This window comes from Clinocottus analis, unplaced genomic scaffold (assembly GCF_023055335.1).
Source record: "Clinocottus analis isolate CAN_PGR_092001 unplaced genomic scaffold, fCliAna1.0.p SCAF_1, whole genome shotgun sequence".
Taxonomy (NCBI): Eukaryota; Metazoa; Chordata; class Actinopteri; order Perciformes; family Cottidae; genus Clinocottus; species Clinocottus analis.
The window spans coordinates 5282945-5301946 of NW_027175820.1; the positions used below are offsets into that span (position 1 = coordinate 5282945).

The 19002-nt window shown below is 45.2% G+C and overlaps 1 protein-coding gene across 1 annotated transcript in view; it reads left to right on the forward strand.

Annotated features, from left to right (window-relative positions):
• The first annotated feature begins 590 nt into the window (after positions 1-590).
• kcna4 (potassium voltage-gated channel, shaker-related subfamily, member 4) overlaps positions 591-19002 on the forward strand; it is a 39293-nt gene continuing 20881 nt past the window's right edge. The window contains exon 1 of the mRNA XM_068577456.1: positions 591-4392. Coding sequence (XP_068433557.1) covers positions 1172-3223 — 2052 coding nt within the window. The 5' untranslated portion in view covers positions 591-1171 and the 3' untranslated portion in view covers positions 3224-4392. The remainder of the gene's footprint in view (positions 4393-19002) is intronic.

The window sequence follows — 19002 nt, forward strand, 5'->3', positions numbered from 1 at the left end:
GTCCTCTTCGGGAGTGCGTCAGAGCACGGATGGATATAGTGGATGATGTGTCCGCTGGTTGGATACGACGAGGGATTTGCGATACTACCCCCCCCACCCTCCCCGAAATCAAGACGGGAATTTGGGCAGGAGCGAAGAGCTGCATCCTCACCTAGCCTAGCTCCCCTCCGCCGCCTCCTCCTCCTCTTCCTCTTCCTCCTGAAGCAGATTTGTTTGTAGGGGGTCTGAGGCGATCTCGTTTGGCCCCGTTTCACATGTAAGTATTTGAATGTCAGAATGAAGGGGAGGCTCTAGGAAGAGGTTGTCGTGCGTAATGTCTGATCTAAACAAACATCTCTGCCATGCATTTATTTCCGAGCCTTATAGTAATAATAATAATATGCAAATGAAGTTTTACCGCCCTTGTATTGTAAAAGAGGCGTCTTCTTACGAATTCCCAATGGACATGGATATTAATATATGTTTTCTTTGCTGCCTAAACACGCTGCTGTTGTTCCTCTTGTCTTTCAGAGCGTCAGCGGAATAAAGTCTCTCGGATTCACCGGAGCTCCATAACACAGCAGCGCGGATACAGTTGTTGTGTTTTTTTTTTTTTTTTTTTGTCTTTCTTTCTTTTTTTAAAAATCTCATGACATAAAATGGCAACCAGGAGTGACCACGGAGGATCAAAAGACGCACCCGGGCGCCAGGCGCTGGAGCAGATAACCACCTGATGGGCACCCGGGGACGCGAGCAGAGACCCTTTCGGCCGTAGCTTGTTGACTCGGTGATTTATGATGCTCAACAAATAGAAGGGGCGCTGCAAGTTGGACACGGCGCGCATGCGTAACAGGCTGCACGCCACCGGCCCTCACGCTTTTTTGTTTGTTGTGGTTTTGTTTATGGTAACGATGACATGACATATCGGAGGCCTGTGCGCCTACACGGGAAGACAGGCTGATTGATGTCTCCTGTCACGTGGACTGCTCTCGGCGTGGACCTGATTGAGGTGTGTGTCTGTGTGTTGTTCTGACGTCCTCGCACCCACAACTCATTGGTCGAACCGGTTCATGCCTCATTTTCTCTCCGTGCGCGCGCCGAGCTGCAACTTTTATCCTCTGGCCTGCTGCATGCGCGCCGCCCCGAGGCGGTCCGAACCCGCTCATTGACTGCTTAAAAAACCTAAACAAAAATGGAGTTTGCCATGGTGGGTGCGGACAACGGGTGCAATAGTCGCCTGCCTTACGGGTATGCCCGCGCACGAGAGAGGGATCGCCAGTCGCGAGCGGCGGCTGCGGCGGCCGCTGCTGAGGCTGGCACCGGGGCGGAGGGAGGCGGCGGAGCGGCTTCCACCTCCGCGGGCGCGCATCTCCTTAACAACCGCCAGCATCAGTCTCGCGCCTCCTCCTCCTCCTCCGCGAACGCCAACATCAGCAGCAGCGGCGGCACCGCCTCGCGCCCCTCCTCCTCCTCCTCCCCCTCTTCCTCGCAGCACCAGCAGGAACCCGAGCAGCAGCACAGAGTTCTCAGAGAGCGGAAAAAGCAGCGCGGCGTCGGACGCTGGAGACGCAGCCGGACGACTCTCGGCGGGGACCTGCGCCACTCGGAGCTGGCGCTGCTCGGATCCGAGGAGGACATGATGATAGAGGAGGAGGCCGAGGGAGCCGAGGAGGAGGAAGAGGAGGCGGGGGAGGAGGAGGAGGAGGAGGAAGAGGAGGACGAGGAAGAGGGGGGCCGGGGAAGCAAGAGGTCGAGCTTTCTGTGTAACATGGATGATGAGGAGGAGACCGGCTCGCTCACGGACCGGCGCCCGCACTCCGGATACGAGAACGTGTACAGCGAGTGCGGCTGCTGCGAGAGAGTCGTCATCAACGTGTCGGGGCTGAAGTTTGAAACTCAGTTCAAGACTCTCGCGCAGTTCCCGGACACCCTGCTGGGGGACCCGGACAAGCGAAGCAGGTACTTTGACCCGCTGAGGAACGAGTACTTCTTCGACCGGAACCGGCCGAGCTTCGACGCCATCCTCTACTACTACCAGTCGGGCGGCCGCTTGAAAAGACCCGCGAACGTGCCGTTCGACATCTTCTCCGAGGAGGTGAAGTTCTACGAGCTCGGGGACGAGGCGATCCTCAAGTTCCGGGAGGACGAGGGCTTCGTGAAGGAGGAGGAGAAGCCTCTGCCGGAGGACGAGTTCAAGCGGCAGATCTGGCTGCTGTTCGAGTACCCGGAGAGCTCGAGTCCCGCCAGAGGCATCGCGGTGGTGTCCGTGCTGGTAATCGTCATCTCCATTGTCATCTTCTGCATGGAGACGCTGCCGGAGTTCAGGGACGAAAAGGAGTACCTGCAGCCGCCGGGCAACTCCACGCAGCCGGACCACGGGTTCACGCCGTTCAACGACCCGTTTTTCCTCGTGGAGACGGTCTGCATCATCTGGTTCTCCTTCGAGTTCGTGGTCCGCTTCTTCGCGTGTCCCAGCAAGACGGCTTTCTTTAAGAACATTATGAACTCGATAGACATTGTATCCATTTTGCCTTACTTCATCACCCTGGGCACGGACCTGGCGCAGCACCAAGACAACGGGCAGCAGGCGATGAGCTTCGCCATCCTGAGAATCATCCGCCTCGTGCGCGTGTTCCGCATCTTCAAGCTGTCCCGCCACTCCAAGGGCCTGCAGATCCTGGGTCACACCTTGCGCGCCAGCATGCGCGAGCTGGCTCTCCTCATCTTCTTCCTGGTCATCGGCGTCATCCTGTTCTCCAGCGCGGTGTACTTCGCCGAGGCGGACGAGCCCACCTCGCAGTTCACGAGCATCCCTGACGCCTTCTGGTGGGCCGTGGTGACCATGACCACGGTGGGCTACGGGGACATGAAGCCCATCACCGTGGGCGGGAAGATCGTGGGCTCGCTCTGCGCCATCGCGGGCGTGTTGACCATCGCGCTGCCGGTGCCGGTCATCGTGTCTAACTTCAACTACTTCTACCACCGGGAGACCGACAACAACGACGACCCGGCGCCGGTGGTGGAGAGCCTGCCGCCAGGATGCCCGTATTTCCCGGACTTTTTACGGAAGTTTAGAGGCTCGCCCTCGGGCTCCTCCATGGGGGACAAGGCGGAGTACATGGAGATGGAGGAGGGGGTGACGGAGTCGCTGTGCGGGCTGGACAAGAGCCCCAGTAAAGGAAACGGCACAGACATAGGCAGGAAAAACAGTACAAACTCCAAATCCATTCAGACTGACGTGTGATTACAAGTAGAGTTTCGTCCAGCCCCACCACCCTTTTTTTTCTTAAAAAAAAAAAAAAGACAACGCCCGATAAAGATACCGTATGCCCAACAGCAGGTGGTTTTACGCACGCGCCTCAGACTTCCAACCCACGCACAAACGCACACACGTCACAGGTCACCGACTGGCTTGTTTCATTCTCTCCATCTCAGAATGGGTTCTCCCCCAAAAATAATAATAATAATTATGATCAATATTCGCCCAGATGAGTCGATCTGATACAAAGGGCCAAAAGGCCAACCCAGACATGGCTATGCATTCGCACTTTATAAGTTCCAACTGTCAATAACAGGGAAGGGTAGGGATGATTTTTTTTTTTTTTTTGCTGTCATGCAATAAAGGTAAAATAATACTCATTTGCACTATACTAGATTTTTGCTCTGGGTTTGGCTGATTTTCTTTTTTAAATTTCAGAGACAGAAACTGTAGGCCGTGCAAATGGCAATAATTGAGTCATTCTCTGACCACTTAGTAGAAGAATGTTGGAGTAACTTCCTCCAAGAGAGCAAACTAAGGATATTAATAACCTCTCTCATGCGCTGCCAATACAACATTGGACTCCAATAAAGGAGAAAAAAAGCCAGAGACAGATAACATACTTTTGTGAGTGATCCAACTCTTAGACAAGCTCATTGACAAAGACAGAGCATTTAGACATCAAATGAAACCAGGGCTAGAATTATTTATGTGACATCTACACACACACACACACACACACACACACACACACACACACACACACACACACACACACACACACACACACACACACAAAGCCTTTTGTCGTTGACCCAGTAATATGAGAGCAAAGCACAGGAAACATCAGAGTTTTATTAAAACAATACATAAATAAAGGACTTTGGCCCGCCAGGTTTTTTGTACCCTCCCTCCCCCAGCTTCATTTAAACCACCTCAAAAATGACAATATCCCTTTACACGGACGCAGATGGAAAGCTATAGCAAAAACGACTCTGTTGTGGAAGCTCATTGGATGGATGGAGGGGTCCTCTCCTGTCCGCTTGAACTTCGTGCACAAAGTTTTTTGTTTTTGTTTTTGTTTCCACTCAAGAGGACTTATGTGATTATCTACGAGCTCAGAGGACCTCCGGGACGCGGACGTCTTCCAAAAGGTATGTAGCCTTGCAGACTGGTGTGTGACAGCCGTTGTATAGCGACTCCTCCTCAGTCTGCTGCCGTCTCTGCACAAACACCCAGGTACAAAAATGGTTCCGCGTGCGTAAAAATCCTGTGATGGATGACGATGAGTCAATGTTTATGCTACACTTGGGTCTCATACATCCAAACAATATCACTGACACATCCTCATTCATAATAATATGAGTTATTAGAAGGAGACATCAGGTCAACCTGCTGTAAAGGTTGTTGTTATTTTGCTGCAGAGTTCACACTCAGATCAGAAGACGATTGATTGTAGTTTTTTTTTAAAATTATTATTGTATTTTTCCTTGTTTTGTCTCTGCTGTGCAGTCGTCCTTTTAGATGAGGGGAGGTGTGTGTCTCCACAGGTGCAGCACATTGAACATTGTGACACGTGAAGCCCAGAAACATATTGCCTCGCCACATTTGCCACGTGTCCTCCCGATATTACACGGCTAAGTAATTAATAACGCGCTAAATTGGATGTTCCCGCTTCACCCTGAAGAGTGACAAGTGTGATTGACACTAAGACGGGCGGGACGTTGTTTCTATCTTCTGCGATCATCTTTGAACCTCAGAATGCGTGCACACGAGCAGCTTTTGTGACGTCACGTGTGTGATGTTCATGTGTTAGCCAATCGCGGTCCAAATGTGGACCAAGTGTGACGTGGAACTGTGAGGCCTTCAGTGCACAAAAAGATTGGCAGTGGATTTAAAAATGGAATAAAGGGGTGAAGCTTGTGTCCGGCAGTTAAACATGTGTAATGTAAAACGTGTGCACGTTCATTGACGATTGATTTTCAAGGGAGGAAGACGTCCCTTTCGGATGGCTGAACTTTAGTGTGCCAAAATGATAGTAGACACAAATCATTAGTCAACAGCGGAGCATTTTATGGCCTAATACAAGCATGGAAGGGTGTTAAAGTACAGATGAGATCACAAAGATGTGAAACTAATGCAATAACTAATATAGATGTGTTATATATATATATATTTTTACATTTTTCAGCATTTCTTTATCCATCCACTAAAACCCTCTGAACTGCTGCTGTCATGAGAATTCTGAACAATACTTTGCAGTGCTTTGCAGTGTTTGGATGAAATGCTTTGTATTGTACTCCCGTCACAGTAAAGAGAGATGCGTACAGTAGTTCCAAACACTCCCTCCATCGGGCTTCTCAGCACATTATCCCTGCATCAGCATATAAGTTATTGCACTGTGTGTTTATACCCTCAGAGGAACTCTTCACACAAGATATTTTCAACACCTGCCCCCTCAACCAATCACACACAAACGCACCATGGTGGCAAGACGCCAACTCCTCTGGATACCTCACACTTAGCACTTACATAATGTGGCTTATGGCAAGAGCAATGTGGATTTCTTTCCCCGAGCAAAGTGCGTGGGTCAGGCGTATTCTTAGGCCTGTAGCCGCTTTGAGCCAACTGTGAAAACAGCGCGTGTCGCCCTGAGCCGCCGGACGGAGATGAGCGCTTTGGACTGTCTCGTGGCGCCCCGTCGTCACGTTGAGTCTTTTGTAGTGCAGATTTAGACCGTACGGCCTTGGCCACGTGACAAAGGGGGAGTTTATTTGCGGTCGTTTCTCTAAAGGTATTCCGTGCCTGTCAGAGGACGGAGAGGGGAGGTGGAAAGAAAGGGGAGTGTGCGGTACATAATGTCAGACAGAGGTTATGTAATCATGGCACAAGGGAGTCGGGTCCATCGACAGAAAGTCTATCCGCTGTTTTTGCAAATAAATCAAAAGTTTGAGTCATTAAACGGCAAACATTTGCCGGTCGTAGCTTCTCCGAGTTGATATTTTGTACCGATATAACAGGGAGACTTCTGTTGTTTTTTGCAGTGTTGTTTACAAAACTCCATTCTATACACAGCGAAAACAACTGTGTGACACAGTGATTCAGGTTGTCTTGTTGAGGGAACTCTAAGGGTCAGAGGCACACTCGTACAACACAGATCCAAAGCTGGACTACCAGCCAGGCAAAGTGGGCAACTTGCCACAAAGGCCTCAGGTTTTCTCTGTGCCAATTACATTGTTATACTTTAAATAATGACTTATTTGTTTGGTAATGAGCAGCTTTAAAATGTAAAGATCCCTTGGCTGGGCCACTGTCAAATTGTGTGTTATTGTTTAGATTATCTAACCAGGTCGTCTCGTGAAATGTGTCGCCTGATCCTGGTGGAAATAGCAGTGTAGAGTATTCACATCAGTGGCATTAAGTATATATTTAATATTTCACTCAATAACACAAACTAATTGACCTGCAGCAAACCTGATTAAGGGTTATATTCCAGCTAATAAATGCCAGCTAATAACATGCCCGGCATGTTGGATATTACTCTGCTGGACTCAACTAAACTTCAAACAAGTGCCTTTAATTAGTATGTAAATCACAAACGTTAGAACATCCTTAATTGTTAAGGTTTTCTGGAGAATGTTGAGTTCAATCAGTTCAAAGAAGGCGGCCTCTTCCCGTTCTATAAAGTAAAGGCAACGCTAAAGTGCCTTAAACCTGCATTCTCTCTCCTGAACAACATGGGCGACTCCTCTGGTTGTATAGAAGTCTATGCTTCATGTGTTGAAGCTGCATTCTCTCACCTGACCACCAGGGGGCACCTCTGGTTGTATAAAGTCTATATAAATGACTCGACTTCTCTCTTGATTTATTCCCTCAGTAAACATTGTAAACATGAGTTTATTTCTCAATCTCTAGTTTCAAGTCTTCTTCAATACAGCATGATGTTCATTTAGTAAATTTATGGTCCTTTACAGTCAAACAGACCATAAACCAGAGGGTGCTTTAGGGCGGGGCTACAAGGTGATGGACAGGTCGCTACTTCGGTGTTGTCGAGTCTGGGAGTTGTCCATGTTTGCATCTTACAGCGCCTCAATTTTAACATTTTGGTTGCCTAAAAATGTCTCATTCAGTGTAAAAAAAAACAAGATGGCGACCACCAAAATGTCAAACTCATCAGTCCACTTATAGGTGACGTCACATCCACATCTTACAGTCTATGGCACAAAGTCACAAATTCAAAATGTAAACAAAAATGCATTTCCACCCCAGTGTGCAGCTATCTGCTGTGTTTTGGAATCCTCTGGTGTAGCTCATGACCCACGATAACATCTGGAGCTGAAGAGGAAAGCATTTCCTTAATTACCAAGAAAAACAGAAGTGCACGTGTCTGCATGCCACGCTACCGTTTACAGAGCTATAATGATCATAAGCTGGCAAAAGGGGTCAACGACTGAAAGGCAGAACATCTCCAGAGAGAAAATGTCCCAGAGTCAATGAAATATTTCCCCACAGTGTCGATTAAATGCAACAGGCCAGTGTTCGGGGTCTCTACTGTGGTGATCACCGCGGCATCTCAATGTTTTACTGCATTTACCGCTGCGTGTCCCACAGCCGACTCTGCTAGATTGAAACAACCTGCTCTGCATAACTGAAGCCAAATTGTGCTGACACCCAGGGGTCAAAGTCACGGCTCGCCCCGCTGACAAAGGGCTCAGAGAACGACTCCCTACCTGCAGCCAAGACAACCATCCATCTTCTGCCACTGCTGAAACCTGTTCAGGGTCACAGGCGGCTGGACGCGTCCCAGCACGGACTGGGCGAGAGGCAGGAAGCACTCTGCACGGGTTGCCAGTTCTTTATGGAACCGAAATAAAGACAGACAGACACATTTACTCTCATTTTCACCCCTGAAGGGAATTTAAAGTCTCCAATGAATCCGACCTGAGACGATACTCGGCCACAAATGGCGACCTTAAAGTATACGATGATGGATAAGACATCAACCTCTTCAACAGATCAGAAATACATCCTACCTTTACGAAGTTTGTAATGTTCAGCTTTTTCTGAAACTCTTTATATTATGTTAAGACGATGATGCTGCTATTCATTGATCTCAACTGTACAAACCAGGTTTAACTCAGCCTGAAGAAAAAGAAGGAAAAAACGATAATAATTTGGGGAAACTTTATTCTGAGCGTTTATCAAGTTTATTTCCATTCAGGAATGCCCTAGTAAATATTATAACCTTTCTTTAAAACACTAGACAATGAAAAAGCGCCACAAACAGCCTCCAAAATAACCATTATTAAATCAGATTCAGTAAATAACTGAACATTGTAACCTTTGTGAACGTTGTCAATCCAAGCTAATTGTATTCATACTGTACAGTAAATATCACTAATCTATACAATTCTGCAGTTGTGTTGTATTAGATATTGTTGCATCACTTCGAGCTGATAATTGGTAAATGGACTTCATGCATTCATTCATTCAGCCTCGTCTTCAGACCGCTCTGAGCTTAGTACATGAATGTTTCAGCAATGAGATGAATCATTTTACTTCACTGATCTCTTCCTCCTGCCCATACTTTACCACTAATAGTGTTTACGTGAGGGGGAACCAGATGGTGGTTAAAAGTATTTTTCTATTTCCAGACATGAGAATAGACGGTGAAATTAATTGGCAGGTAGTTCCTGTAATAATAATGCATAATGTGTGGACTCTGTGTTTTCTATTTTACTTGTACAAGGAACCTGTTATATTAGTTTATATTTCTATATGCACTAGGAAAGTATTTGATGTATTTTTTTATAGTTATTGTGGTGGATTAGATTAAAATCTTCATCCTTTTGAAAAAAACTAACTTGAAACCTTTGCTGGTGCGGTTCTGCTTTTGTTGCCTCGTCGTCATCAACAGCCGTCAATCAGTGGAATAGTGTGAATAGCGTAACACGAACCATCGGCAGGAATGTGCATTGCGTCACTTGCACGCTTGTGGACCAACTGAAACGTCTCTCGCGTGCCGAGCGCGTCGGGGTTAAGATGACTTTGTCAAACCTCCTGGCATCACTTTCAATCAATCAATTGGCATTGAGAATTCAAACAAAACAACTTGCTTAGGCTTAGGCCACTTAGTTAGCTTTATACAAGCACGTCACAAAAACAACCTCGGGACACGAACACCTAGTTGAAAGTCCTGTGTTTGTGTTTGTGTTAGTTTGAACTGTTCCGGTCTGCGCTGTCTGAGTTTATGCTGCAACCCGGCACGTCTCATACAGACTTTAGAGGGTTCGTTGTGCGTCGGTATCGAGGCGAACAAGCTGGCAGCAGAACTACTGCGGCCGACGCCTAGAACCAAACGTCACAATCTGGAGCCAGTGTTTGATTTGTCCGTTCTGGGCCACTGTAGAAACATGGCGTTCAACTCCGTACGTAGATATCAGCGGCTCATTCTCAGATAACAAAAACACAACCATACTATTCAGGGAGATTATACACAATAATGTGATATTCTATTTCTGCTAATAGATTCCCCCTAAATGCTGCACACCGTTCCTTTAAGTACACTACATGAGGATATGTAACAGAGCCTCCAATGATGCACTTAAGGGTTTCCTTCATAGACTAGCCGTGGCTAAGTATCTTGTGAACAAGCTTATTAATAGAGTTTGATATCAATTTAAACCAGATTGCCCTTTTAGTTTAAAGGGTATGATTTAATGTTGTATTCATATTTATTCTTGACATAAGCTACCCAAGTTCTTCCTCGTTGACAGTGTTTTGGTGCATTTTGTAAAATGACATGTTTCGTAAAGAGGTAAAGACGAAACATGGATAGTTTACATGTTGTGCTACCGTGTCCTTTGCACGTGCCTTCCTCATTTCAAGTGTTGATTGTGAAAAGAAATGTTATTGACGTGTTTTCTACGCGGATGCACATTCACAATGGTAATGTGTGTCTTCTTTTGTGCTTTGTAATATCATGTGTGTTACCTCATTTCTTAACAGTATTATAAAGGTGTGCCATCCGAAGAGCGAGAGAGGGAGATGTCAGTCAAACGATGTGTACTGTGAATGTCCTCACACAGTCCTGAGGACAGATCTAATCAGTCCAGATAAGAGAAATCACCAAAGGTGTGTGTGGGGGATTTAAACGTTGTATCAGCACATTGCTGCCTCAAAAAAAAAAAAAAAAAGGTTGAGGGTTAACAATTTGAGCAGGAACATTCTTCCTTCTCTTTTTTTTTCCACAGATACAGCCAGTCATTTTTTCTTTTTTCCAAAAAAGTCATGATTTTGTGAGAAAAACAAAACATTAATCAAGCAAAATGGCATAATAATGCCTGTTAGTTTGAGTAAAGAATGCACTGTTTTCAGTCATTATTGTCAATAATCGATCCGTCGATGAGCCGTCATACCTCAATGATAACATCTTTTCCCTGGGAAGTAACCAAAGCAACACAAAAAGAAAACAACAACAGAAAACAGAGTGGAATTTCATGAGGCTGGAATGTCTCTCCGTTCATCTGTCCGGCCAATTCATTAATCAGGCCTGATAAAGGCCTGTCAGGCCTGTCAGCTCGCTGCCAACACACACAACACACGATCCCAGCTGTAGTGAGTATTTACGATAATTGTTGTTCCCTTTTAGAAATGAGCCGGTTCGAGTTACCTTCTTGTAGAGACATTAACGGGGACGGGACTCATTCATCACTTTCAGCTCAAGAAGCCGAGCTGCCGTCCAAACCTCTTGGGTAGGAGAAAGCTAAGAGAAGGCATGAGCCGGAAGCGGCAAGCGGCGAGGTTGAAGACCCGCCCCCAAAGAAAGATTTTCCAATCAAAGCTCTGCAATCTTAACAAGCAATTACAGGCCTGGCAAGCTGAAAGTTTAAAGGGTTTGGAGAATGGTGTCTATCGGCTTTCTAAAACCAAGTACACAAAAGTAAACTTGTTGGGAATGGATTAAACAACCCGTTTTCACGCCGAACTCACTAAGATGTGGATTAGACACTTGATTAAATTTGTAGAAGTGTTGGTGGATGTGTCAAACAAACACAGACTTTCACCCAGGAGACCTCTGTTTGTGTCCTTTTTTAACTTTTACACTAGTTGTAAAGTCTACGTTTAAGATTCCTTTTAAACATAAGGTTAATAGGAATATCCCTTTACAAAGTTAGTATCCAGTTTTACCAGTCACTTCTTGCCTGTTTTTATTTCATAGGTGCTAACATTGGACTTTTTAATAACAATTGACGGCAGACTTGTAAAAGCCCAGTTTTCATTTCAGAAATCTTGTCTTTACTCTTAATATTTTTGGAAAATGTGAAAAACGTGGCCTGCTGTTTGAAAATGTACGCCGACTAGCCAAAAAATGTTAAAATTAAATAATTCATGTCTTACATGCTACCTTGCCATACTTATAACTCTCAAACCAAACGTCTCTACACTGCATTTCAAACAGAGCTTCTTTCGCGATAGTCAAGATTCCCTTTTTGAAAACACTGAAAGTGTTTTTCCATGCACCTCCAGGAAGAGCGCCAGACTTTGAAACCAATTCAATGTTGTATTCAAACTTCGCAAATACTTGTTGCCATTGGGCCCAAAAAGACAACTGTTTGAGGTAAATCAATTCCCCAATATGAACACTTGAATAGCCCTAAATTAAATCTTTAAAGTCTAAATGTTATTTTCTTTGACTGAGCCAGGGACTAAGTCTGAACCAAGGGCTAGGAGGAGCAGAGCAATGGGAACTCTAGACCGCTTCCTTGTTGGATATGTATGTCCAATAAGGATGTGTATGTTGCAAAGATTGTTTAAAAAAATGACCTATAATTTTTCTGGTTAATCTGCTGCCGTCATAAGGGTAACGCGTACACATGTGCTGCGTGGGACCTGTCGAGCACTTTTCTAGTCTTCTGATCACTCAAAGCACTTTTACACTCCTGGTCATCATTCACTCATTCATATATGATGGAGATTAGATAACATTCATACACACAGCTATGGGAGCAATGTTGGATTAAGTGTGTCTTGCCCAAGAACACATCACATCAGCTAGCGGAGCCAAAGATTGAACCACCGATCCAAGGACACCACTGATACACAGTCGCCATTAAAGTTTTGATGAACAGTTGGCGGACAACTTGCCCTTTCGTTGACCAACTAAAAGGCAACTGGGCAACCTCGTAATCGCTACCATTGGCGTGCAAAGACTTTTTGTTTGTCGCCTCCCGTTTTCCACGTAAACAAAACGTTCTTGGTCGGGATGAAAGCCTCGGTGTAAGTTTAAACCAGCCGGTGGTTTCCATGCAGCTGCTGCATGACGGCCATCTATTGAAGGACAGCAACCCGAGTCTCTGCACGACTCCACTGTATCCCCCTCCATCTTTATTATGTTACTTCATTACAGAACGTGTAGATTGCATTGCTAATTACACTTGTGCCTCCGTGTTGGGTTTCTCCACACGCGGGAAACAAATCTGCTGCTGTTGTGTGCTCACGCTATATTGCCTTACAGTTATAACAAGAGTTGCTGGCAGATGTAAGGTGAAATAGAGATCCATATTCATGATGATGAGGTACGATGCTCTGACAGTTTACCTGCAGTAGACACATAGGTAGAGTGGTCAAAATGTTGATTAAGTTCGCCGTCACACAGTCAATCTGGGGCAACAGAGGATTACAGATTTGTTATGGCATTGGGAAAGGTAAGCATTTCAAAGATTTGTCATATCAAGTTTAGGCTTCTTTTTTTTTACTCCCCTCATTTTCCAGAGTGGTACCTAAAATCCCACAGCGCTGCGGCTTTTTAAAATGTTTTATTTATTTTTTTATGAACCAGCTTGAGATTTGATTAAAATGGAGCAGCTGCTCAACCATAAAAAAGTTTTCCTCTCCCGCTACCTGTGAGGATGAGCTGGTGACCCCGCTGCTTAGTGTAAACTTTTGAAGGGCCGCAGATGCTGATCACGCTGTGGGACTAAAGAAGCACACACACACACACCTACACATACACACACACACCTACACACTCCTACACATGTCCACAGCGTCATTGGGAGGGTGAACTTGATAGCCGGGCTTGCACTTCAGGAGTCCTCTGTTGCACAGTGTAAAGACCTGGCTTTCTAAACGCCATCAAGTACATGTGTTGAGTTTCCTCTTCAGGTAACGCTGGTTTCCTGGACAGAAGGAAGTACTTTGAAACGCTTATCGAGTGTCAGTTTCCGTATCGGCTAACGTATATAATCATGCATTTTATCATTTAACCCATAAACAAGAACAATCATATAAGTTTGAAAAGAGGATGAGAGAAAAAGACTAAACAAAGGAATAACATACTAATATTTATGATTTGTTAACGATAAATAACGGTATATTTCTGTATTTATTTGTTATATCTTTTATTTTACAAAGTGAGGAAAGCATTGATTAAACCGATCACGCTGCGTGTATCGGACGCTATGGCGTCCGACAACGCAGCCGCCATGTTGTCCGATTCCGAAACAGCAAACACACAATTCCTCCTTTTGACCTTCACGAAGGTTCTTACCTTTCACAATAAAAGCCCTCGACAAATCCAGTTCACTGTGTGGCTGTAAACCAGAGGGGAGTTCCCACTTGCTAAGAGGAAACTCAATCTAAAATGTCTTACAGTTGCTTTGGCTACAGACGGACTGCCAGGGTCAATGGGAGCTCTGTCGCTGGTCGTCCTTTCTGACATGAAAAGTCTGGATGTGACTTATTTTGCAGGTCCGTGATGTTAATTTGCCCCCCGTGTGCTCTCATCGTCTCTCAATAAGCATGCGGTGTATTTGATCTCTATGCAGCACACCACTCTTATTTTGAAATGGTTGAAGCAACTTGGAAGTCTGTGGGTCTGGGCATGAGATAGTACGTGACACAAACTCTTACTTTGTTCGGAAACATGTGGTCATGTCTAGCTTTGTTGTTTTTGGGACGTCAGATGAGGCCAGTTTGTTTTTGTCAAAGCTGAAATTAGTTTATGCTGTAAAATAACCCAACATATGCAAATGTTTGTGTTGGGACTTTTGTTTGGCACTTTCTTAGTTTGTTGCCCAATGTCTTTGCCCGTCAAAAGAATCAATTCATCATTGATTCATTAGACTTTTGTTTCCATAACCTCTCAGTAGCTATCAGACCTTCAGTCTGGTCCTGTCGACCGTGTGCTGTTAAAGCAGTTTGCCTTTAATGACCTCATGATGAAATTAGACAACAGACAAATTTTCCCGTTCCGTGCACAAAGGACTCATTGAGGACAGACCAAACCTCTCCGCGTGGACATGGCATCACTGCATCAGTGATATGGCAACTGTGCATTTCAATTGCCGTTATAAGGCACACAAAGATCTTGTAGGTTTATAACCATCGAGCTTTTTCTTTTTTCCCTTTTCAATCAACACATCTGCTCTTTGGACGCTGCTGAATAATGCAGCCCAAATAACAGGAGTCGGCTTTAGAGAGGCCCTGACTAATGATGAGTCATATTACATTATTAATGCAGGCCTGCTATATTAGGCCACAGCATACGGACATCTCATGCAGCCTTAACTTTTAGCAACATTACATCCGACGGTACAACATCTCTTCTGGGCCTTCTACTGTAAGATTTAATAAATAGGAATATTCTTAACTAAAATTAAAAGGTCCGTTAAAATGAATGTTGTTTGATTCAGACCATTGGCATCGGCCATTGTTTTGGATGCAGCGGCATCATATATATATATATATATATATATATATATATATACTTAACAGGTGGATAATGTTGCACCTTGACTCCTGGATGTGAAAAAAAAAAAGTCAACTTCTTGCCAACACATTCGCTGCACTAATCATATCATATTTAACACATCAGTGAGTTGTGTATCATGTGTGTTGTTCAGGAGTCCCTCAATGGCTTCAAACACATTAATGCAGCAACGAGGTAGTTCTCCTAAAAAGGTTGAGGGAAAGTGACACACACGTCAGCCGATGAATCATTCAGCGCATCATCATCGTCTCCAGTTGACAAAGCGACTCATGCAGGACGGCGGACACGCGAGACGTCACACGCGGCCATCAAACTCGCTGAGGAACATGTTTTTTCCTCTGAGGATCTTCTCAGTGCAGAAGAGCGGAGAGCACAATCAAAGTGTTTGATTGCCAGTGACTTAATCTCCATCTTTGGATATCCCAAAACTTTTTCTGGAGTCTGAAAATGCCTGCTACATGCACATTAGCAACAACCCACCTCTTTTGCTTACTTATCTTTTTCTTTTTTTGTTGTTGCTCCAAAACCCATTTTGGGTTTTTATCACATTTCTTCCTAAGTCTGTCAAGATAGCAGCAGCTTGACGAAATGTTTTCAATGATTACATCTCACCCAACTGTCAGCGATCGCTGTGCGCCGGCGTTATCTAGCAGACAATACGGACGCCCGGCAAATCCCTCACTTGTGGCGCTATTAAACCAGAGGCAACGTCAAGATCCAGATCGAATCGGAGCGCTATTCACTGCTACGTACACAACCGGACACCATTTATTATTATTGTTTCTAGTTCTGGACAGCCTGACGACCGTTAATGTTAAGTGCCGATAGGTAATATCTGGTTACGCAAGCGTCCGCGTGAGCAGTCAACACGTATTAGACTCAGACGACCTCAACTTTCACCCCGTGCTCGGTCGAGGCCGGCGAGGACGCGGAGCACAAATCCTAGATGAGCCCTGGATCAGAGGGAGGGGGGGGCGTCTCCTCCCCGTATCGATCCCCCTGATGTAAACTTGAGCCCGGCTCTCCGACGTTCAAGCTTTTCTGCTCGAGCAATGATTGTATGTGCAGGGGGGAGGAATGCCTGCCATGACCAGACCTCTGCAGAACCTCGCTTCTCTTGTCTCTCTCTCTGCTCTCATGCTTTGGAGAGACTACATGCTTTTTATGTGGAGTGACTAATGCTCGCTCTGAAGAGCCCGGGGTGTATCTCGCTGTGTGTGTATGTGTGTGCATTTGTGTGTGTGAGTCTATGTACGTGTGGACGGGCGAACGCTGTACGCAACCAATCGGCAGGCCGGGGTCTTGACTCGCTTACATGAAGATGAGTCAGATTCGTGGTCTGCAAAGACCGAGGTCCCCCACACCCACACACACACATGCACACACGCTTCATCTCGACCCAGGCAAATGGGTTTGATTAGTACTCGTGAACAGGAGTCACCGCGGAGCGTAATGCCCGGCGCTAATGCGTACGCGTGTAAGGACATATGGGTTAGAGGTCCACTGAGGGCCCGCGTGCCTGTTTTAGACTCAAAGGAGTTCGGAAATTGTGTGGAACGGTGGGAAGTTAATGGCTTCTCGAGACACGCGATCAGACGAGGGGACGGTATCTCCGTGTGCGCTGCAGTCATGCATCACGATGCACGAGTCGTCTTTATCTTGTCCCCAAAACGCCCTTATCGCTCATGAGGGTTCAAGTCGTATCACAACGTCACAATATAGCATGTTTATGTAGTAATTTGACAAAAAAAGCCTATTTTTTATACTTCTGTGTGAATCAAATTCTTGACAAATTAAAAGTATTTACTTCTTCCTTATGTCTTGAAGAACTTATGAACAATAAAAACAGTTGCAAGTGAAATTATAGCTGAAAAATGAATGAATACTTCCATCTTCACTTTGACTATGTTTACATGCACACAAACGCAGACGATAAAGAAAAGATTTAACTACGCTGGGGTAATTCCATAAACACAATTCAGATTTGTATGAGTTCCAATTTGCTTTTTATGATCAATTTAGACATCTTTCTGGATGACAGTATCTATTCACTCATGAATTAAGAAGAAAACACTGATATCAATAACTCAAAACAAGAAAAAACAATCTGTACTGCAGATTTGTTCAACATCCCCTGGGAGCGTTAGCAGTAAACGTGAGATGTTGGTTGTAATCGTAGAATGAAGAAATGTTACGTCTTACAACCTTTTCGCTCTGTTTCCCGGCTGGTGCACGTGGATGCACATTGTGCACGGTGGCTCAGCGTTTCAGCACCATCGTCTCACAAGATCACCGTTTGGGCCCGAAATTTGTATTGTATTCGAAGCGGCCTTCGTCTCGTGGTCACGTGTCATCTGTGTTGCCGCTTGCAGCGTCCCTGCTGTTTCTCACTGATGACATCACGTAGCGTTCGATGTCTGGAGCCTTATATTTGCTTTGCACCTTAATAAGGTAATTATTCATTGGTTAGCAACGGTTAAAGTAGCTCCATCAAAAAGGACCATCATTGTTCTCGCCGCCGCTCTCTTCAGGGCGTTGTTGCTGTAAGGAGAAATAAAGAGCTAAGGGGAAGGAAGAGCATTTTTATATTAAAAAAAAAGACGAAAAATAAGTCAAAGAAGCAGCTGGCTTGCGGGTGAATCATCAATCAACCAATTCTCTCACACATTATCTTTTTCCTTGTCTTTGTACACGATGTATTTGTTTTACGGATGACTTGTCAGGAGAAGTAATTGCCACATAGAGGAAGAGCCACACAGAAACCATAGAGAGGATGTTCAGGTGCATGCTGGGCGTATAATGCTTAGCCACTTTGACTCCGAGCACTTTGGTTGAGGTCACAAAGATCACCTTTTTTGGTTAAACTTTAAAGCAAACACATTGCATCTCAAGCTTTAAATCACTGATAATTTATGAAGCCAGGACCAAAATATTTGAGTACCAAAACATAACCAAAGAAATGAGCAGAATGAGATCTCACTTGTGTCTGGTCCATGCCATGAAACAATCCGGCACATAACGGTCAGAAAAAAAAGGTAAATATGTTTTTAACACAAAGGTTTTTGTGCGGGAATAAAACAAGAAGACTGAATGTGTTAATTCGTGAGCTTTCTACGGTGCTGGTGGGTGTGTTTGGTTAACTTTTTGGGACAGAGGGCTGGCTGTTTCCAGTCTTTGTGCTAAGCTACGTTAGCCGACTGTAGGTGGTCGTTTCAATGTGAACATATTGCTTGAAAAAGTTTGCAGTTTAACTAGTGGAAAATAAATTGCGAGCAATATTGATAACGTAGAGAAAAGAGTCGAGCGACCGGTCCTCTAAATGTCGGCCCGCACGTGTCTCTGGTACCGACCGGAAATGTCACGTTAGCTCAAACACTCCTTCTGTCGCCTGTTGAATGTAAACCAGAGACCTGTGAGATTAACCACACCGCTCCGCCGGTTCCCTCACTGGCGCATCCCAGCCTCCCCCCTAATCACACAAACACTCGTAAACACACACACACACACACACACTTTAACACAACACAACAACCCTCCCACTGGCTTCCACGGTCTCTGTTTATATTCATTCACGGCAGTAGGTCGGTTTGAATTTATTTACACTCCTTCACCTCTCGTTCAGATAATTTGTTACCGCGCCTCTCTCTGTCTCACTTCTCTCTCTCACTCTCTCTCTCTCTCTCTCTCTCTCTCTCTCTCTCTCTCTCTCTCTCTCTCTCTCTCTCTCTCCTCTCTTTCTCTCCAATTAGTGAGTTCTGGATGTCTTCTTTTGCGGTGCTGATGTAGGAGAATCCCTCACCTCTTGGTTACATTTCATCGGGCCCTGCAGGAGCCAGTATGGACCACGCTGCTGTTCAATGTGTATAAAATACTTGTGGGTTATTTGAACCTTTAAGTGATTAAAGTGGCCGGATACGTAGAACGCCCACGTGGGGCTGGAATCAGCTATTTTAAGTGACTTCAATAATAAACCGACTGTTTTGTTTATTTG